The sequence below is a fragment of the Gossypium arboreum genome, chromosome 1 (assembly GCF_025698485.1).
Source record: "Gossypium arboreum isolate Shixiya-1 chromosome 1, ASM2569848v2, whole genome shotgun sequence".
NCBI lineage: Eukaryota > Viridiplantae > Streptophyta > Magnoliopsida > Malvales > Malvaceae > Gossypium > Gossypium arboreum.
Window position 1 is genome coordinate 95613702 of NC_069070.1, and position 22715 is coordinate 95636416.

General features: G+C 32.8%; 1 protein-coding gene across 3 annotated transcripts; it reads left to right on the plus strand.

Moving 5' to 3' along the window:
* The first annotated feature begins 9641 nt into the window (after positions 1-9641).
* LOC108465360 (endoribonuclease Dicer homolog 2-like) lies at positions 9642-20512 on the plus strand. Of its 3 annotated transcripts, none has more exons than XM_017765692.2 (23): positions 9679-10038; positions 10482-10574; positions 10747-10924; positions 11297-11410; positions 12233-12367; positions 12557-12641; positions 12732-12796; positions 13694-13834; positions 14639-14767; positions 14841-14970; positions 15062-15161; positions 15534-15729; positions 15810-15970; positions 16207-16425; positions 16566-16792; positions 16919-17184; positions 17306-17718; positions 17814-17917; positions 18194-18390; positions 18494-18703; positions 18814-19221; positions 19381-19659; positions 19755-20512. In XM_017765692.2, the coding sequence occupies exons 2-23, from the start codon at positions 10504-10506 to the stop codon at positions 20100-20102; spliced, it is 4176 nt and encodes a 1391-aa protein (XP_017621181.1). In that variant the 5' UTR covers positions 9679-10038; positions 10482-10503; the 3' UTR covers positions 20103-20512. The 3 variants fall into 3 exon arrangements, with proteins under 3 accessions (XP_017621183.1, XP_017621181.1, XP_017621182.1); XM_017765693.2 differs by having other exon boundaries at positions 9689-9820; XM_017765694.2 differs by lacking the exon at positions 13694-13834 and having other exon boundaries at positions 9642-10038.
* Positions 20513-22715: the final 2203 nt, after the last annotated feature.

Sequence of the window (22715 nt, forward strand, 5' to 3'; positions counted from 1 at the left end):
TCCATTTTAGGTTTTAGGCATTCGTTTAACTTCCTCTCTTGCATGTAAGTGTTTTCAAGCCATTTTTTAATGATTTTTATGTTTTTAAGTTATTTTGGCTTAATCTAACTAGCCCGGGGGTCAATTTGTAAAACTTCAAAAAGTTGAGAATTATACCACGAATGATTTTTGAATTTTTTTGATGTTTAGTGATAGATTATGAGTCCTTGTTGATAAATAAAAAAGTTTTGTAAAGTGATTTTTGATGAAAATTGTATTTAGGGATTTATTTGTAAAAATGATAAAAGTTCATGGTAAATTTGTGAAATGATGATTTTTATGGATTTTTTTAGGTCCCTAGAGAATTCAGCTAACATGAAAAGAGGATTGAAATGTTTAAATCTCAACTTATGAGCTTAAGGACTAAAATGTGAAAAGTTAAAATGTTAGGGGCAAAATAATAATTTTGGAACAATATGAAATGTGGACTAAATTGAATGCTAGGGATATTAAATGGATTAAATTTGTCTATTTAGAGCAAAATAGACCATATACGGATCTAGATTAGGGAAAAGCTAAAGCCTCAGATTAGTCGATCTTATTTCTACGCCCTAGTCGTCAAGGTAAGTTCGTATGTACAGATTACTATGTTCATGTTGTTCAATTGTATGATATTATGTATTTATAATGTTCTTAATCGATGTATATCTAAAGAAATGCAATGACGGTTATCGACTCTCGGTTGAACCTTAGGAATTCGTAGGATACAAATGACATGTTATTAGGGATTTCATATTTCGGGTACTGGTCTTTAATGTCCTACCGATGGTTGAGGTCCTACATTTGTTGTGAATACTTCATAGCTCGTGTGAGTAGCATCGTGTAGCTTACATTCTGATCCATAGCTCATGTGAGTAGCATCGTGTAGCTTACATTCTGATCCACAGCTCGTGTGAGTAGACCCATTTCACAGCTCTTGTGAGGAACGATGTAAAGGAAAGGTTACAGTTATATGTTTAAGCACACTTCGTATGAGCTTTCCCAAGTATTAGATGATATTCTAAATGGTTCAAAGAGCAATGAAAAGGATTGAAAAGGTAAGTTCCCAAATGGAATTATGCACATGTTCATGAAAAGATGAATGAATCAAATGATGTATATTCTCATGGAAATGAATTACCATATGATTAGTTTAAATGAATTATGTATGAGTGTACTAAATTGTGTATTGATGATGGTGCTTAGGCTTGTGCCAAGTTTGTGTTTGGATTACATGATGCTTATACTAAATGTTATAACATGAAATGGTAAGTTATGTTTCATGTTTTACGAACTTACTAAGCATTATTTGCTTACATAGTTTTCTTTCCTATATTTTATAGATTATCGGAAGCTCGATTGGTTTAGAGGCTCGTCAAAGATTTATCACACTATCCAGCATAAATTTTGGTAGTTTTTGATGTTTTGGCTAAAGTTATAATAGCATGTATAGATGGACTTGTATTGGTATTTAGTTGAATGTTAGTTGATGATTTTGGCATGCACAAGTTGTTTGGTTTTGGTATCTTTTGTTGCTTACCAAAATATTTTATTTTGGGTACTTATGATGCATGAATGGTATGGCTCAAATGATATGTTTGTGATGAAGTTTTAATGCTCATATTTGTGGTATAATTAGTTAGAAGTTGAATTATGTTTGATGATGGAAATTGAACAAATATGCATGTGTAGGTAAACTTTGATGTTTGCTTATGAGGTGCTTTGAAATGACATATTGGTTGATTGATTTAAGGTTGTTGAATTGGTCATCATATGTATGTTTTATTAAGGTTTTGATGCCTTATTTAGGTGCACAAGAGGCTTATAGGTACATACATGTTGTGGTGTTGGAAATGACTTGATTTTAGGCAAATTCATGTCCACACGGCCTGAGACACAGGTGTGTGACTCAGCCATGTGCCCTCTGTAGATTTTATTGCATAAAAGTCAAATAGTTACATAGCCTAACACATGGTCTGACACACAGACGTGTGGGGCTATTTCGAGAGTTACACAGCCGTATTACCCTACTCAGTGCGTTACACGAGTGAGGACACAGGCTGGGACACAACCGTGTGTCCTTAGTTCAATTGTTACACGGCCTAAGACACATGAGTGTGTCTCAGCCGTGTGAAGCATACGGCCGTGTGAGCCCTGTAGTCAAATTTTTTCTAACTTTTTCTTAAACTTTTCAAATGTTTCCAGTTTTGTCCCGAATCGTTTCTAAGGTATTTTTTGGGCCTCGAGGACTCGATTTAGGGGCAATATGTATGTGAATTATTGTTTTATGACATGTTTATGATTATGTATGAGATGTATATTTAAATGTTTTGGTTGTACAGTAATGCTCTGTAACCCTAATCTGGCGACGGATACGGGTTAGGGGTGTTACAAACCTGCTTCTTTTAAGTCGGCTAATTGTAGTAGCGACCTTAAATATACCAGATCTTGAGATTTATTTGGCATTAGAGGACCCCTGATTAACCCTAGGATGAATGCTCGCACATATTATTGTCTTTCAACGACATTGGTTGAGTTGTCAATATAATTGAAATTGTCTGCTAACCATTTCATCTCTATCCGAATACCACTAAACTTGTTTGACACCTTGCCTAATAGTTGCTTTCAAATTGTGCTCTAATCGCCAATGCTTGCAAATTGCACTCCAATTGCCAATGCCCACAACCTTGTAATGATTGCCCCATCAACTAGTAACTGAGTTGTAAAGCTATGTCTTCGAATGTAATTGTACACTCACCACAATGAAGATAGAATGTGTATGTCTCAGGTCTCTATTTTTCTACCAAAGCGTTGATAAGTGTGGGATCCAATTTAGTCCCCTCAGGCATACAAGACACGTACAAAAATCCTGCCTCTTGCAAGTGTTGTTTAATAACACATGGTGCCCTTGCACTTAAATTGTGTGTGTACGTCTCGAGTACCCGATCTTTGGTCTAATTATATAAACATAAAAAATTATAAAATTAATAATGTTAACAATTTAATAATTAAATTAATTGAATTTAATAATATTTTCTTACCATTTGCAATTGGACGCCGGAAATGTAATTGCCATGTTAGAAAATGTGCCCATATTATAGTAAGCATGTTACTATTTTCTATTTATTTGAACGATGAATAAATAAATAAAGTTAATTTCACATTTCACTATTATGTCTTTTGTATTTCTGTCTTTCATATTTTGCATGAATAGTGAAATTGTGATAAGCAAATTGTAATAGCCTAAATTCAAGGTTATTGGAATAGTGATTTCGTAACCACAAATCCGATTTAAAGAGAAATTTATTTTAATATTTTTGCATGAAAATTGATATGATAGGAAAATCGTATGAAAATATTGATAGAAAAATTTTACCGATTTAGTGGTTAGTTAGAAAAAGAAATTATTGAAGAAATTGGGTAAAATAAGGTATCGGGACCTCTATCTCGTAAAATCGAGTCGAAAATAATTTTATAAATATTTATGAAATGTTAGTAATGTGGTATTAAAATTTCGTTAGGAAATTTTAATGTTTGGATAGTTAATTAAATAAAAAGGACTAAATTGAAAAAGGTATAAAAGTGGATGGGATGATTAAATAGCTTAAGTGCCTAATGAGAGAGGATTTAAAAGGCAATTAGACCCAAAATTTATATGGGCTGGACGGCAAGGGCATGAAATCAGCAGGAAAATTGATAAATTAAGGGCAAAATTGGAATATTGCAAAATTAACTAAATAAAACTAGGACTAAATAGGAAATATCTAGATTTCTCTTCATTTCTCTTCAATTCCAGCAGCTAAAAATGCCATAGGAGGGTTCTCTAAGCTGGTATTCCATAATTTTTTCACCAAGTGAGTTAATCCTTGCCTTTTTCTTGTAATTTTTGTGTTTCTAAGACTTTTACAACTAGGTCCTACTATTAAATTCATTAGTTTTTGATTTCATGGATGAAATTGAAAGTCACCATGGTTGAGTGCTGTAAGTTTATGATGAAATAGAATGAAATTAAAGCTTTAATTTGTTTATGAGATGATTTTATTAGGTAATTTCAATAGAAATTGATTTTTCGGACCAAATTGTGAAAATGTTTGGAATTAAATTCTATTGCTGAAATTTTGATTCCTAAAGGTTGTAAACTAGTTTAAGGTGATAGAATAGTTTAAGGTGATAGAATAAAGTGTTAATTGAGAAAAATCAGCTCAATTGAGAGGCTAATTGAGTAGGGACAAAATTGTTATTTATTAAAAGCTTAGGGGAAAAATGGTAATAAACAGCTTGCACTAAAACAATATTGGACAGCAGCAGTAGACTAACTTTGAAAAATCACCATAAATTGTAGGAATCGAATTAGAAGATGAACAAAATATGAAATTAAAGCTTATTGAGTCTAGTTTCTCATAGAAGAAATAGTGTAAGCAATGGATCTGTAAATCATGATATATAATGAATTTTGTGAGACAAGGTCAGAATGAATTCGAGTTCCCCTGTTCTGACTTTGAAAAATAATAAAAAAATGAATAAAAATAATTAAGTGCTTAAATTTATATGCCTAGAATCCTGAATTCAAGAGAAACAAACAGTAACATTATCCGAATTTTGTATGAAGAGATAATTAATTTTTAGTGAAGAAGGGCTGGAACTATCAGACAGCAGAATAGGGGTGACTTTAAAGAATAAACTGTACTTATTGGCTAAATCAAAAATTCTTAAAATTTTATGGTAAGAAGATATATTAGTCTATTTTCATTAAAATTTAACGAATCTTAATTTGGAGTTCCGTAGCTCGAGTTATAAATAATTTAGTGACTATAACTCAAATAGACAACTTTGAATAAACTATAAATAATAATAATGAAATTATAGAAATTGTTGCATATGAACATGAAATGTATTAAATTGATAATTAAATTTATTTATTTAGATCCGGAAGATTCAAATCTGAAGCTAGATCGAGGAAAGGAAAAAGTTCAGATTAGTAGATTTTTGTACACGAACAAGTATGAAGGTAAGTTCATGTAACTTGAATTATATTCTTAAATGCTTGAAATGTATGTTATTGATGTGAATACGATTTGAAAGTTCATTGTATGAAAATTTATGAAACATTGATATATTTGATAAAAAGGGGAAGAAATCCCGGTTGAATGAAAGGAAATTTCGATGGATCTCTGAAAAGTAATTGACGGTAAAAAGGATCTAGCCCGGACGAGTGATCCTATCCTGATATAGCCCTCCTGAAGAATATGTGGAAAATGGATTTAGCCCGGACGGGTAATCCAAATTAGGGTCTGAATTTAGCCTAGACTAGTAATTCAGATCCAAGCTCATTAGAGTAATTGTCGTTGCAGGGTATTTAGCCTGGACTGGTAATCCCGACAATACTCTATGAGTTTATATTACAGGGGATTTAGCCTGGACTAGTAATCCCGCTGTAAGGATGAGGTTCGTGGGAGTGTGCTCTCTGAAATGGAAATGTGCGCACATGAATATGAATTGACGGACTCGGAAATATACACTAAAAGTGTACCTCTGAAAATCCATCGAAATTCTGAGAAATTCAACCGGATAAATATGAAAAAAATAACAAGGAAATGGAAATCATGGTATTGATGAGCTTATCAATCATAGTATATATTATTGGTACATGGAAATTATTGTACTAACTTGAATGTTGAGTTTGTTCATGTTAGGGTAATAATGCATTGAATGGATATAGGAATGTTTATTGTATTGTATTGAAAATATTAGGTAAGTATAATTCTTGTTACATAAGCTTACTAAGCACAAAATGCTTACCCTGTTTCATTTTCCCCTATTTTGTAGTGTTAAGAGCTCGGAGGTCGGATTTGGTCGGAGACACATCACACTATCAACCTCAAGATTTAGGTATATAAAGAAACTTTATTTTGGAAATCAATGGCATGTATAAGCTAATAAAGTAAATGTTAACGTGAAATGAATGTAAAGTTAGCCATTAGTATGGTTAACAAACCTGGTTTTGGGTATGTGATGACGTTATATTATAAATATGCATGAATTTATCTTGAAAATATGTTGAATTGGTTTGGTTGATGTGGATTGGTCTCGATTTAATATTGCAAGGAAGGTTAGATATTTATAAAGGATCTATATTGAATATAAAAAAAAAATCGTAAACTCCGATAATACCTCGTACCCTATTCCAGCAATGAATACGGGTAGGGGGTATTACACAAATATTAGCTTATTGATTGTCTAAGTTCAAACTGATGATAAGTGGCACTGTAAGAACATTTACATTGCTAGAAAGACAACTTAATTCAGTAGATAATTTTAACGAGTCCATAATCTCGTAAAAGAATCAAAGTGAGCATTTGGTTCAAATGTTGAGAAGGATTATTATGTTATTTACAATTCCAATTGAGGAGATAACTAGCCTTGGGTATTGGAGCAGTTGACTCCACGGGTAGAGACATAGATGTATTCATTGATTGAATTAATTCACTTGTGATATTCATGCTGTGATTTACCTAAATTTTTTTTTGAATTAGTTCACTTGTGACATTCATAGTGTGATTTACTTAAATCCTGAGTTAGTCACTGACCATGCGTATGTAACTCATGTGTTTTGATATAAGTGGAGGCTTATGCTCTAAAGATGATCGAGTCGATAACCGATATGTTGGATACATGACTTGTGTATGGTATGACTTTACTAGCGACAGTGGAATTCATTGCTCAATTAAAGAGTTAACGATATCATTTCATTCACATTGTGTGGATCGATAAATATAGAATGTGACAATTGGTTGCTTGTTCTTGAACGAGTAATTTGTCACAGTCATTTTTTGGCAATGATCACATTAATCATTAAGAAGACAAAATGATGACAATGAGATAAAATAGGATTGTATTGAGTGAATAGATTTAACTCAAAGGAATCAAGGATATCATATGAGGGTAACACACAGATGATGATGTCATTGGACAAAACAGTTGGATGAATTACTTCCGTAAAGGGTATAAAATAAGGAGTTTTCAATTATGATACTTCTTGTGAACTGAGTCCATGATTAAGTAATTGTGAATTATCAGAACAATATTTCTGGACATAATTACAATTACTAGAGCCTAATTGTATATGTCCCGATTGGTCCCTCCGCTAGGTCATCAAAAGCCCGATCGGACTGTATTTGAATCAGAAGGAAATTCTATGACTTTGGAAATAATTTAATTGAGTCGATTTATTCGATGTGGAATTAAATTGGATGGTCGTAAGAATTGTTCAACTAGAGAATTTGATTAAAGAATTTTCTTGACAAATTAATTTGGAAAATCTAAGTGATTTTTGGGAAAATTAATTTTGATCAAGTACAATTAAATTAATCAAATTAATTAAAATGAATATGATATTTTTGGAAATTAATTTTCAAGTTAGACAATTGGCCCAATGGGTAATTAAACTTGAAAATTTGACCTGAATGGAGCCTAAGATCTAGACCAAGATCCAAAAACTAGTTGAATCGACCTGTCATGTGAAACCGGGCCTACACCAATTGATGGCTGGACCGGACCGATCGGGCTATTACTAGCCCTGACCGAATTGACAGCAACCGAACCAGCTCGAGGTGCCAACAACGACATTTCGGTGGCCGACAAATGATCGGAGGCGGTGGGTCTTTAGTAGTTGAGCAATGGAAGAATTACACTCCTATTTGGATTTTACTAGAGAATTTGATTTCAAATTAATTATTCTAAAAATAATATTATTTTAATAGATTTAGTATTAAATTAAATTTAATACTTATCTTAATAGTATTTTATTAATTTAATTTTAAAATCATTATCTTAATATTAAATTTAATCTAATATTTATCTTGATAAGTACTATATTAATTTAATATTAAAGTGATTAATATTAATTATAGTTGAAACTTTCTAAATCTCTTATATAAACGAGCATTGTGTCATTATTTGACAACACACTTAAATTCAAGAGAAAGTTGTAAAGAGAAAATTATCTAAAGAAATTATTTTAGAAAATTTCTAAAGATATTTTTCTTATTTACAACTTAGCTTAAAAGTTTAGAGAAATTATGAAATTACCTTAATTGTAATTTTTGTGAATTTTTTTATTCGAAGCGAGCCCACACTCGACAGGCGTGAGCTTGAGGATAGTGGAGAAGACTACTCGGTCGAAGCGTTTATATTAGACCAACAAAAAATACAAATTTGACTAAGTGTTTATTACTTTAGATATGATAACCAAGTTCTTGTTTTAAATTTTTTTTTATAACTTTGGTTTTTCCTTAAATTTATTTTCCGCAGCGTTTTTCAAACCTGATTTTTCGACATTTCATTCAAAAAAATAAGCAACATTCGCATTTTTAAAATTATAAAAATCAAATAAAAAATTACTAAATATAAAATTAAAACAACAAGAATTTGAGAGAAATTGAAAGAAAAATTGAGAACAAAATAGTTGAGAACAAAATAGTTGAGAGAATAGATGAATAGAACTGAGAAAATTGAAAGATCTGAGAGAGTATGATTTGAATACGAAAGAAAGAAAATGAATTGGGTTTATATAGCAAATAAACTAGCTATTAGAAAAAAAAAATTTAGCCATTTGAAAAAAACGGTTAAAAAATTAATAGTTAGATTACTTGATTGTTGGGAAAAGTTACCATAGGACAAAACGCGTTCAGCAATACGCGTTATTAGTTGAGGTGTCAGAAAGCACACCTTATGCTTTTGCAGCTAAGGTAGCAACAGGTACACTGAAAACGTGTCTTATATGGCTCACATTTTGCCACCTCAACTGAAAACGCATCTTGGTGAAAGTAACTACTAAGTTTTTAATCTTATGGTATAAATTTATATATGAGAGGTATACATTTATATTAGTATAAACTAAAATATTTTATATTTTCTTATAATTATTACAATTAATATTTTAATAATTTAAATTTTCATTTATATAAATTATATATGTTGGAATTAATTTTTTAATTATTTGTTTTATACAAGAGAATTTTTAATTGTTAAATATATTAATATATACTATATTTTAAATTAATATGATACAAATATTGCCTGGTCAAAATTAGATAATTATATTTTTACCCTTTAAAATATATTAAAATTAATAAATAAGTAATGATAAAATTATACTTTAATCCTAAAATGTTAAAATTTTAATTTACTCTTTTAAAAATTATAAAAATATGAGCTAATACTGAAGGTGAAATTACATTTTAATTCTTATCAATATTTATAACTTCCTATTCCCACAAAAATTTTATAATTCCGTCCTTAAAATATTAGATCGATTTGAAATTTTACATGTATAATAAATATAATTATACTAATAAATTCAATATCAATAATTAGAGTGTTAAAATATCATTGATAAAATTACCAAACGATATAAAAGCGTATTAAAATTAGGGAATGATATAAAATCGTATTAGTTTTACATATAAGTGATTATTTTCTATTTATTTATTTTTTTTACAATATTTATTTATTTTTATTCTACATCGTATACATAATACATTCTACGTATATATGTAAACATTATACAAGTCAAAGTATACTATATACACTCAAAACCTTCGTCACTAAGTTGTACTCCTTTCTCAGCACTGAACAACTTTGTTGTCTTTTTTGTTGCTATAAATTCAGATGTTCTACTCCCTTCCGTCTATCGTTACAAAAGCAGGAAAAAACCGAGCATCCTCCATTTACACTTTCAGTTTCTTATTGCCTTTTTCAAGTCCTTTACAAGTTGGCATTTTCAACATTGCTTCAATCTCGCGTATGTTCTTGATTCTTTGGCTCTCTTTTTGGGTTGTTCTTAGATTCTTTCTTTTTCTTTTTATCATCACATCGGTATTTGATTTAAGGAGAGGAAATATAAGTTGGGTTTTCTTGTGATAATAATTTTTGGGTTCTTGGCGGTGGGTTGCGAGAACTAGCCGGAGAAAGGGCCCGCGAGATCTCGCTATCATAGATTGCAGTCGAAGAAGTGTGGAGGTGGGACTCTGGACTTGTTCTGATATAAGTCACCCAGGTTTTATATTTATGTCAGCCAAAATATATATATTTTTAAAAAAAGGTAGTGTCAGAGAATAATAAAATACTAGAATGCTAAAGAATGTGATTTAGGATTTTGTGTTTTAACTTCAGACTTATCATGTTTAACCGAGAATGGTTGGGGTTGTAGTTTTTTTTTATTGTCATATTGAATCGGCGGCTGAATCCTGTCTTATACTTCACTCAAGTGAATACTGGGCATAAGTTTGATTTCCTTTTGAACGTCATGTTGTTAGAGAAAAATAAGAAATGGGTTTTCTTGATCTTCTCTATATCACACATTGTTTTCACCTTTATCCGTGTTACAATTCTGAACATGTTTTTTCTTTGCATTGACGGACATGAGTGAATTCTTTGTTATGGTAATGTGTTTGCTTTTACAGGCAGAAAATATTAAATTGATAAATGGAGCCAGTTGGCATGGAGATGAACATTTCCCAACAACACTCTTCTGATCCTCTCCCATTTGCCAGAAGGTGTTTCCTTCTCATTTTCTTTTGATCAGATTAGCTAACGATATGGGATACATTTCTTTCTCTTTTTTTTTTTTATTTTCTTTTTATTTCTGTACTCAAGTCACCCTCTGTTTTGTCAAGAACTAATGTAAGAAGTCGTAATTTTTCCTTCATTTGTTTGTTTATGCAACAGCTATCAGCTTGAAGCACTAGAGAAAGCTATCAAGCAAAACACAATAGCTTACTTGGAAACTGGCTCTGGCAAGACACTGATTGCCATCATGCTTCTTCGCAGATATGCCTACCTTGTTCGCAAGCCTTCACCTTTTAATGCTGTCTTCTTGGTTCCCCAAGTTGTCCTGGTTGAACAAGTATGACAAATTACATATCGTTCTTTTTAATTCATGCTATTACTAGAAAAATCAGGAAATCAGGGTGGTTTTGTTGTTGAGACTTTTTGAATAGTACCTGTCCCATGTATATTTCTAGCACACAGGAAAATTCAAGTTCAGAGGGATTCCCATGGTCTAATTGCATTTTTATGTCTGCAATTAGTTAGAGAATCCTGAAATAAAGAATGAATTTGAGTGTGACAGTACAAAATAGTGCATTTCTTTCCATATAATGAGAATTGCATAACATCTATGAACTATTTGTGTATGGATTTTAATGGGGGGTTTTTATTTATTTACTTATAAACCTTTTGATTTGTTGTTTCACTTATTGTTTTACGTAATGATTAGCAAGCTGATGCTGTGGAAATGCATACGGACTTGAATGTGGGCAAGTATTGGGGAGATATGGAGGTTGACTTTTGGGATGATGCGAAATGGAAGCAGGAAATTGATAAATATGAGGTATGTATATGTATTATTTAGTTGATATGGCAGTGATGCAGAGCAATTACTTCTTTTTCTCATCATTTAGATTATGTATGTTGTGCAATGTACTGGCTACTTCACTATCTTTTTTCTAATTATTATTTCAATTGTATAATGTTTTCCGTTTCTAAATTTATTTATCTGTTTCATAGATTGATTTTACATTTCAGTTTTCACAATTTCAAGTTTATAAAAGCTTTTCTTTGAACTATTAGTCTACAAATTGTGCAATAGCCTTAAACATCGGTAGATAGACTGCAGTTAGAGTTGTTATTGATTGACAGGTTATCAAAGTCAGTTTTTTAAGCTTAAAAGATACTTATTGGTCATTAGTCTGTACTGGTAATACTTTTAAAATGGAGCTTCTGGTTTTGCATGTATCTCTCCCTATTGATCACCAACACCAAGGTAGAGCCTGCAAAATAGTTTCTAGCATGTAGAAGTTTATGTTGTCACACTTCCTTTGTCTGTTCGGTCAAAAAGGGAGCCATAAGAAGTTTCCAAGCTCTCAGTTTACTCTCAGGTATATATTGGAATAGTTCAGGTAATTATACTTTTTAATGGTGATGGACAGTGAGGCTTGTGGTTTCAGAAGTAGCCTCTACATGTTATTGCAAAATTTGTGAAGTGCGAAGCATTATTAACTTTATCATAAAAAAAAAAAAAATGGTTTGCTCATTCACTGGCACAGGCTTCTTTTGTTGACTGGTACTATAGTTTCAAGTCAAATAACTGTGTTTCTTTCTTCCTTCTTAGATATGGTACATGAGTCTAGCAATAACATTTCTTTCTTACCAGGTGCTTGTGATGACACCTCAAATTTTACTTAATGGATTGAGGCATGGCTTCTTCAACATAAACATGATTAAGGTTTTGATAATTGATGAATGCCATCATGCCCGAAGAAAGCACCCTTATGCTTCCATTATGACAGTGAGTTGTCTTTCTATTCTTCTTTTGTTAGATTTTAATTTTGTTTACTCTAATCATCATCACTATGCTTGATGCTTATCATATGGAATGGCAATCTGATTCACATTTAGTCAGAATTGCATCTTGGTAACTAGATGGGGGAAATGAATTTGGAGGACCATGAACTTTGAGGATTTGTTTGCATTACAGGAATTCTATCATCGGCAATTAGAAGCTGGTGTATCTGATCTTCCTAGGATTTTCGGGATGACTGCTTCCCCTATAAACACAAAAGGTGCTTCATTCAAGCTTTCAGTTTAGTTATTGGTTATTTGTGTTTCCTTTTTTACAATACTTGAACTTCCCCCCAACTCTATTATCCCAGGGGCAAACTCAGCTGATGGCTATTGGCAGAAGATCCATGAACTAGAGACGATTATGAATTCAAAGGTTGTTTTTTTTTTTTTCATTTCTGTTGCAAAGGGATTTTTCTAATTTAGTTTCCTTATTTTACAAGTTCATCTTGGATTGGAGTTATATAACTTCATTGAGGGTTTGTTTAAGTTAGGGGTGTTTGTTAATTGAAAAACGGAAAAGAAAGGAAAGTCTTGAATCAAAGTATTGATTGAAAGAAAATTGATGGGAAAGCTGTCCAAAATGTATAAAGTATAAGCAAACTAAATTGCGTGTGACCTTGAGCTTTGGCTCAAATGGTCACATCCCTACTTCTGAGGTGGGGCTGAACCCCACACCCTGCTAAAACAAAGGTTTACACTCAATCATGAAATCCCAGAAAAAATTCCTTGAACCTTATTTCATTCTTTCATGCTTAGGTTTAGGGTTATTTTCTACTTTATCAACGGTTGATTGTCAATCATACAACTTTCTTTTTCAAGCTTGGTTTTATGGGGCCTCATCTATGGTATTTGGGATTGTTTGGATGTTTTTTCTTCTCTCCTATAGGGCCTGGGAATGTTTAGATGGTTTTTCTTCTTTTCTATAAGACTTACACATATCACGTATTGACCTTCTCTTTTGTATCTTCAAGTAAACGAACTGATCTTCTGGGCAGACCATTTTAAATTTTTTATGTAATTGTCCCTTTGGGTCTTAATTGTGAACTTCAATATAAACTATCTATTTCCGATAAAAGTTCATGTAATTCTTGCTTCTTTCACATTTTTTCTTCTATATGGTTTTTCACATGATATTTTGATGCAGAGAAATTTATTATAAAATTTTGCATTTCTTGCCTCTGCTTATGATTTGTTTCTTTGAGACATAATTGTGTTGTTTAAGGAAGATGACATTATGATATTTAAATGGTACTTTTTTCCTCCATTGAAGGTGTATACATGTGTAAGTGAATCAGTGCTTGCTCAGTTCGTTCCATTTTCGACTCCAAAGTTCAAGTTTTACCAAGACATGGAAATTCCATATGTTTTATATGCATGCATGGTACAGGAATTGAATGTTTTGAAAGTAAAGGTGCATATTCTTTGTTGAAACTTTTTGCTCTGTTGCCAGCTTTTTTTATTAAAGAACAAATAGTTCTGATCATGTTCATATTGGAAGGTAACAACATGGAAAGAGGAGTGTAAAATAGTTAGAGAAGCAGAAAGAAAAATAATTACAATTTTCTTTTCAAGGAAAGTAGATTGTGGATATTCACTTAAATCATGGGCAGCTCAAAACCAGCCCAATCTCGTCTTGATGGCATCCCCTTTTCTTATGCTTTTGGTGTCTGACACCGAGATAGGCTAGGCTGGGAAACCTTATTTGATACGATAAGACAGGTAAACAAAGCAAGGCCTGGGTCGAGAGCCCATTTCATATTCTCCGGTTCCATTCCAGATCGAGTGAGCCAATTGATTGATCTTTCACCGGGGAGAAAGCAGCAGAAAGAGAAAAGAGTACTAGATAGATTCTGAAGGCCTTTGCTTCTGATGCCACTTAGACTGGTGGCTACAGTACAGTCATCAGTGTGGCAATTTCTCTTAAAAGACAATATGCTTGTGATAATTTATCAGAACATTTTACATATATATTTATGCATACATGGTATGGGAGATGCATTAGATATATATGATGGTTCCATCTAGCTAGTTTAGGAATCCTAGTTACCTACCATATGCTTGGGCTAAGAGGAATGAAAAATCGTACTCATGGAATATTATTTATCCTTCCGGGTGTCTGTTGAAATTTGAAGGCATGAATGTGATTCTTTCTCATACTTGGATATGCATTTGTTTTTACTATTAGGATAATGACAATAGATGTACTGGTTTTCAGCATGAATGTTCGTTGGACAATTTGGATCTTGAAGCTTCTGCAGCAGAATCTACGAGAAGGAAAATATCAAAGATGCATTCAGCTTTAATACATTGTTTGGACGAGCTTGGTGTCTGGTTGGCTTTAAAGGTACCTTTTTAGACAATAATTTCTGCCAAAGTGCCATATATGTATATCATTGAGTTTGTTGCTGTTGTAATAGGCTGCAGAGTACTTGTCATGTTATGAAAGTGAGTTTCTTATGTGGGGGAAATTGGATGTCTTTGGCGAGAAAATTGTTAGGAGTTACACTGTGGATGCTTTCCATGCCATTAGAACATGCATACCATCTGGTACTTGTATATTCCTCTAATGGCGAGTTAGTAATATGTTGCTCTATCATTTTTCTTAAATACTCTTTCTCTCTCTTGTTTCATCATATAGATCCAGATTGGACCATCGTTAATGATGTTAAAGCCAGTGTGGATGCTGGGTTTCTTACCACAAAAGTTTTATGCCTTATTGAATCTCTTTCTGAATACAGGTAACAGAGTGTTTACTAAGTGGTAAGATAATATTGTCTCCCTCGAAAGTTATCCTTCTGCATTCCAATTATTTGAGGTTTATTTTGGGACGATAGTCTGATGCATTAATGTCTTGAATACAGAAACGATTTAAGGAATGGTTTGTTGTGTTTTTTTTTTACTGTGGTTATCAAAAACATTTCGCTTGGATTTTATTTACTTTAAAACATAAATAACTTAATTTAATGAGGTCAATAATATAAATGTATAAAGGGTTTTAAAAACTGAATTTGAAAAGACTGATCTACAGCCCCATTCATTCCATCTCCCTCATTTTTGCTCTGTTTTGCGATGTTTCTTCTTGTTTCATTCTGTTATGTGCTACAATGCAGGGTGTTGAAAGACATAAGGTGTATAATTTTTGTGGAGAGAATTATAACAGCAGTTGTGCTTCAATCACTATTCAGTGAATTGCTTCCGAAGTACGGTAACTGGAAGACTAAATACATTGCAGGAAATAACTCTGGATTGCAGAACCGGACTAGGAAAAAACAAAATGAAATTGTAGAAGAATTCCGAAAAGGCATTGTATGTTTTTTTTCATGTACAGTAGAAAATAATGTATTTGTCAGCAGCTGCATTTGAACAATGATATTCCATTCTTGCAGGTAAACGTAATTGTTGCAACTTCGATTCTTGAGGAAGGCTTGGATGTTCAAGCATGCAACTTAATTATCAGATTTGATCCTTCGCCGACAGTTTGTAGTTTTATACAGTCTCGAGGACGTGCTAGAATGCAGAATTCAGATTATCTATTAATGGTGAAGACGTAATAATCTATATTTCTATTCTTTCCCATATATTATTTCTCAAGTGTTAAAAATCTTTATTACCGGTTCTACCAAAGACGACTTTATTATTTGTTGTTTATATATAAGGTTACCACAATCACACTTGATAAAAAAATTGGAATACTATAAATTTGCTTGATTTTCATACTTTAGAGAAAATGATATCATGGATCTTATTATGTCCTTAACCATGCTTCTTGTTTGATTATTGTAGCGGGGATTTTTCTACTCATTCTCGACTGAAGAACTATCTTACTAGTGGAGATGTAATGAGAAAGGAATCTCTGTGCCATGCATCTGATCCTTGTTCTCCTCTAAGCAATGACTTATGTGATGAAGAGTTCTACCATGTTGCAAGTACAGGGGCATTTATGACTCCTAGTTCAAGTGTTGGTTTGATATACTTCTATTGCTCACGCCTCCCTACAGACAGGTTAGTGATTATTAGCATTGGTTATTGTACATTCTATTAAAATTTAGTAACTTCTTTTTTTATTTAGTTAGGGTTTTATTATCATTATGTCCATGGCTTAATGCTTTGCCTTCTTTCCGATGTTTGTTTGTTCTCTCTAGATATTTTAAACCTACTCTGAGGTGTATCATAGACAAGCAAATGGGGATTTGCACCCTCCATCTACCCAAGAGTTCCCCTATACAAACTGTTTGTGTTAAGGGAAACTTCAAAAGCCTAAAGCAGAAGGCATGCTTTGAAGCATGCAAGCAACTCCATCAATTTGGTGCTTTGACAGATAATCTTGTGCCTGATATTGTTGTGGAAGAAAATGATGCTGAAGAAATTGGTAATAATAATGGATGACTTTACTTTCTTTATCTTCAATGATTTATGTATGTAATTTCAAGATATTTAAAGTTGTTAAAACAAGTATATGATTTTCGTCTATTTTATTTAATTATTTGATTTGTAGGAAAGGAATCCTATAATGATGATCAACCGATTTTTTTTCCTCCTGAACTGGTGAATCAAGATTCACAGGAGTCCATGACAAAATACTACTGCTACTTAATGGAGTTGAAGCAGAACTTTGGTTATGAGATTCCTGTTCATAACATCATACTCCTTGTCAGGAGTCAGCTTGAAATGGAAGCAAAAAGTATTGAGTTAGAAGTTGATAGGGGCACTCTGACAGTTAACTTGAAATATATTGGGCTGATACGTCTTAGTTCTGACCAGGTGCTATATCTTATTTTTATTTTTAATTTTATTATTGCTCCTAAGGTGGTAAAAATTGAAAATATATTGTAATGCATTCATATTTTAACTTTTCACTCCTTGCGCTTTTTCATGTTGGTAGGTTATCTTGTGTAGAAGGTTTCAGATTGCTCTTTTTCGAGTTCTTATGGATCATAAAGCAGAAAAGTTGACAGAGTTGTTATCTGACCTTACGTCAGGGAACAATTCTGAAATCGATTATCTTCTTCTCCCATCAAATTACATGGGCCAACCCGTGATTGATTGGTTGTCAATTTCTTCCATCTTATTTTCTTATGAGAAGGTCTGGAAGAATCATGTGAACTGCAATGCTGGCATGATACAGACCAAAAGTGGTCTGGTGTGCACTTGCATGATAAAAAATTCGTTGGTCTCTACTCCTCATAATGGTCACACATATATTATTGACGGTCTTTTAAATAATATAAATGCAAATTCACTTTTGACACTGAGTGATGGAGGAGTAATGACCTACAAGGAATATTATGAACAACGGTAAACATTTTTTTGGTAATTTTGCAAAGAACTAATGTGGAACATGTGATACTTATGTTTCTTGTTAGTAACCCAATTCTCATGTGACATTACAGACATGGTATCCATTTATGTTTTAGTCGAGTCTCTTTCCTTGCTGGGCGACACATTTTCCCCGTGCAAAATCACATTCAAAGGTGCAAAAAACAGAAAGAGAAAGGCATGTTTGTCTCTTATCATCTCGTCTTCTAGAGATTAGGAATGATAGCTTTAGATGATTTTTGTGAATGAATTCAACAATGAAGAACTAGTTTTCATATTGGAGTTTTTTTTTTTTGTAGAGAAAGTAAGATAGTTCTTAATATTTGGGTGGTTTTGTCCTTCAAATGTTCACTTAGTGAAAGGGAATGCATGCACTTTTCATCTTTTTTCATTATCAAGTGTTAAGTTCAGTTCAGTTCATTTTATTTTTATTTTGCTTTTATTTATTTTGCAGAATCCAGTAACGCATTTGTAGAATTGCCTCCTGAGCTTTGTGATGTAATAATGTCTCCCATATCGATTAGCACATTTTATTCTTTCACATTTCTTCCATCAATCATGCATCGACTCGAGTCTTTACTCCTTGCTACCAGCTTGAAAAAGATGCTTCTCGATCATTGTGTCCATAATGTTGCTATTCCAACCATGAAGGTGAGCTAGCATACTTTTGAATTCCTCTTTCTAGAACAGCCTATGCTTTACAGAAAATTGTTGTCTTCCTCTTTAGTTGACTTGGCTCAACTATTCTTGGTAGGTTTTGGAGGCAATTACCACAAAAAAGTGCCTGGAAAGTTTTCATTTGGAATCACTGGAGACTCTTGGTGATTCTTTTTTGAAGTATGCTGTTTGTCAACAGCTATTCAAAAAACATCAGAATCATCATGAGGGCCTTCTTAGTATTAGGAAGGACAAAATGATTTCAAATACAACCCTTTGCATGCTGGGATGTGACAAGAAACTTCCGGTAAATTTTCATTTAGACATTCATTTAATTTATCCAATCATGTTATCCTTAGGGTGGTTTTATGCCTTATCTGGTCAGTTCTCTCTTTAATATGCTTCCAATTACTGCAGGGATTTATCCGTGATGAGCCTTTCGATCCCAAAGGTTGGATGGTTCCTGGTTATAATTGTGGAAGATATACATTAGATGAGGAGACATTGAATACAAGAAAAATATATGTTAGTGGGAGAAGGAAGCTGAAGAGTAAGAAGGTTGCTGATGTTGTTGAGGCTCTTATCGGTGCATATCTTAGCATGGGAGGTGAAGCTGCTGCATTATTATTTTTGAATTGGATTGGTATAACTATTGATTTTAGAAATATACCGTACGAAAGACATTTCGAAGTGCAGGCTGAAAAGTTTGTTAATGTCCAACATTTAGAGTCTCTTCTTAACTATTCATTTCAAGACCCTTCTTTTTTAGTGGAAGCACTAACACATGGTTCTTACATGCTTGCTGAAATTCCAGGATGTTATCAGGTTAGTCCGGTGATAATCTGCTATGCAGATGACATATTAACAGTGCAATATATATTTTTTAATTAGTTGTATCTTAATATCTTCTTATTATTCTATGTCATAAGTTCCATTTTCTCTTTTGGTTTTAAATTGACCATAATTAAATTCTTTTCTGTGCAGCGGCTGGAATTTCTAGGGGACTCCGTTTTAGATTATCTCATCACTCGGCATTTATATAATAATTATCCTGGGATCTCACCAGGATTATTAACGGATCTGAGGTCAGCATCTGTTAACAACAATTGCTATGCATTATCAGCTGTTAAGGCTGGATTGCATAAGCACATTCTCCAAAGTTCACAGAAGCTTTACAAGCATATAAAAGAAACTGTTGAAAGTTTTCGGGAATTATCGTTGGATTGCACTTTCGGTTGGGAATCTGAAAAATCTTTCCCCAAGGTTTGTTATTAAAAGCTTTATTTTTGTCATTATTGCTCAGCACATAAATCATTTTCAATGTTCCTTAAATTATCCAAATATCATTGTTAATGCAGGTACTGGGTGATGTGATGGAGTCACTTGCTGGGGCTATATTTGTTGATTCAGGATACAACAAGGAAACTGTATTCCGGAGTATCAGGCCACTGTTGGAGCCCCTGATTACTCTAGAGACTATGACGGTCCACCCCGTGAAGGAGTTGAATGAACTTTGTCAAAAGAAGCATTATGAACAAAGAAAACCCATTGTTTCACATGACAATGGGGTTTCTTCTGTTACCATAGAGGTTGAAGCAAATGGCGAGGTATTAAAGCACACATCAACAGCTTCTGATAGGAAGATGGCCAAGAAACTGGCTTCCAAAGAAATTTTGAAGTCCCTAAAGGGAGCCAATTTTTGCTAGATTTTGCAGTTGACCTCAATGTTAGCTACTCAAAGAGCTTGGTTTAGACATTCAGCCTTCTTCTCAGTAGAAACTACTTGATCAGAAAAGAAAAGGAAAAATGCATCTTCATCATTTTTTCTGGCATCTGAAAAAGCTTGTTTTAGTGATGAGAACGGTGTCCATTAATGCATCTTACTCGTTGCTGCATGCAATGCTTCAAGAAGTTGAGAGCAGGTAATTTTTTGTTTAATGTTGTTGCTGGTTCATTTTTGGTACTAATTGATCTGCCATTTGGGTTGGAACACATCATAAGGTCTTTTGCTCATCTTTGTAAATCTTGTTCTTGCACTTTTAAACACTACTGTTATTCTATCTTAATGGTTTTCTTACCATGATTCTTAAATTTACATATTTATTAATTCTGGAAATTTGTGTACTCATCATTTCTATAATGCCCGGCCGGTGTTTGAGTTTTATTATTATTATTATCATTATTGTTGTTGTGGTTAAACATAGAAAAAGAATGGAAATTGATTAATTTTTTTTCTTAGACTTAGAAATAGAATTACACTGAATCATTTGTTGATTGTTTTAGTAACTTACAAATTATAGTTGCTTATTACGCAATCCAAACCAAAATATGTTCAATAAAATTACAAATTAGAAAATCACGGTGGTATGTCTAATTTTTAGGGAATTAGGGTTTTGTATAATATTAATCGAGTTCGGATTTAGTTTTTTTGAATAATATATTTTTATGGGTTTATTTTGGGTTTGGGTTTGAGTAATGTATTTTTTTCAAGGAAATTGGGCCATTTATTGATGAAGGCAATCAGGACAAACAAATGCTTGAACGGAGAAACAAAATCCAAAATAAAACCTTAGTCCGAGTAGCTCCCAAGCCAAACAAGAAATGCATGTCCAAACCTTAAAAAGGAGCTAACTTCCAAAAACGCTTTGGTATTTAGCAACCAAAGTCAGGCCGAATGGCCTCGATTGATAATTAGAGTGGAGAGCAGGAACCGACAAACTCCAATAGCGTCCAGTCGTACAAAATCCACCACGTAACCCAGATTTGCAGATTCCTCAGAGGCCAAGCAAACATGTCCCTTTCTTGCAGTCGAACCAGTGGACCTTGGAGTTTACCCCCAGCCAAAGACCCATCCTGAAGAACTAGATCTGCATGAAACTGCCTTAGCCACCATGCTCGTTCACCCCTATAGCTTAACGATCCCGCTCTACCGCCAGTGAAGCATATTCGGGCATGACACTGCTCAAGTAAGAACAACCACTGTAACAGCCCCTTTTAAGTCAAATTGAAACAGTAGTTTTGGAACCACAAATCTCCCTTTTAAGTCAAATTGAAACAGTAGTTTTGGAACCACAAATCTGAAGTCAAAATATTTATTTTATTATTATTTTAAGGTCTACAACATGAATATATGATTGTGTGAAAGTTTCGTTAAGAAATTTTATTGTTTGATTGGTAAATTTGATAAAAAAAGGACTAAATCGAGTAAAGTGCAAAAGTGCTATTCTAATAGTTGAAGGTATTAAATAGCTATAGAACCTTAAAGTTAAGGTCCTTAAGTGGTAATTAGACCATTAATATAATAGTAGATGATAGTGGCTTGGTAAATTTGAAATAATTAATGTTCATTAAGGTTATAATAGTAATTTGGAAACTGAGTGATAATTTAATAAAACAAATACACAAAATGTGTTTCATTCATCTTTCTTAACCGGTTATAGCAAGGAAGAAAGCCATTTTTAGGGCTTGAAGCATTCGGTCCTCTCCTAGCTCAATTGTAAGTCAGTTTTTGTCCCATTTTTAATGATTTCTACGTTTTTGAGATCGTTGCAACTAGGCCTAGCTAGCCTAAGGACTAATTTGAAAAACTTTTAAAGGTTTAGGATGTTTCTATTGATGAATATGTATGAGTTTTGAAGTTTCTTGATAGATTATGAATGTTTGTTGTGAATAATACAAGTTTTGTTAAGTGATTTTTAGTAAAAATGCAAATTAGAGATTAAATTGTGAAATGTGAAAACTTTGTGGTTAAAATGTAAAATAAATGAAAAATATGGGTTGCTAGGGACCTAATTGAAATTTGGCTAGCATGGGTTGTGGTTAAATTGCATGAAATTTTGTTTTAAGGTAATAAGGACTAAATTGTAAAAGATGTAAAATATTAGGGGCAATTGTGTAAAAATGCCTTAAAGTGAATTTTGGACTAAATTGAATAGAGAGATAATTAAATAAGTTAATTTTGATTACATATAGATAAAAAAAACGAAACTCGAATCTAGATCGAGGGAAAGAGAAAGTTCTTGACTAATTGATCAATTTAGCCGTTTTTACATCCGAGGTAAGTTCGTATGTAATAAGTTTCATTAAGTTCTCGACTAATTGATCAATTTAGCCGTTTTTACATCCGAGGTAAGTTCGTATGTAATAAGTTTCATTGTAAATATATTTTAAATGCTTTGATATTGTATAAACTACTAATACGAGACTACGAACATGTTCCACAATGATTCAACGACGATTCGATGTTAGAAATCCTAGTTAAACCTTAGGAATAGACTTGGATACTAGTGACATATCATTGGGGAATATTGTGATTATGT

Bases quoted from the DNA above. Each gene is read 5' to 3' on its own strand.
- LOC108465360 (XM_017765692.2), top strand. From the start codon at position 10,504: ATGGAGCCAGTTGGCATGGAGATGAACATTTCCCAACAACACTCTTCT. The intron at 13,835-14,638 runs GTGCATATTCTT...ACTGGTTTTCAG, and splicing joins TGAATGTTTTGAAAGTAAAG to CATGAATGTTCGTTGGACAA. The intron at 15,971-16,206 runs GTAATAATCTAT...TGATTATTGTAG, and splicing joins TATCTATTAATGGTGAAGAC to CGGGGATTTTTCTACTCATT.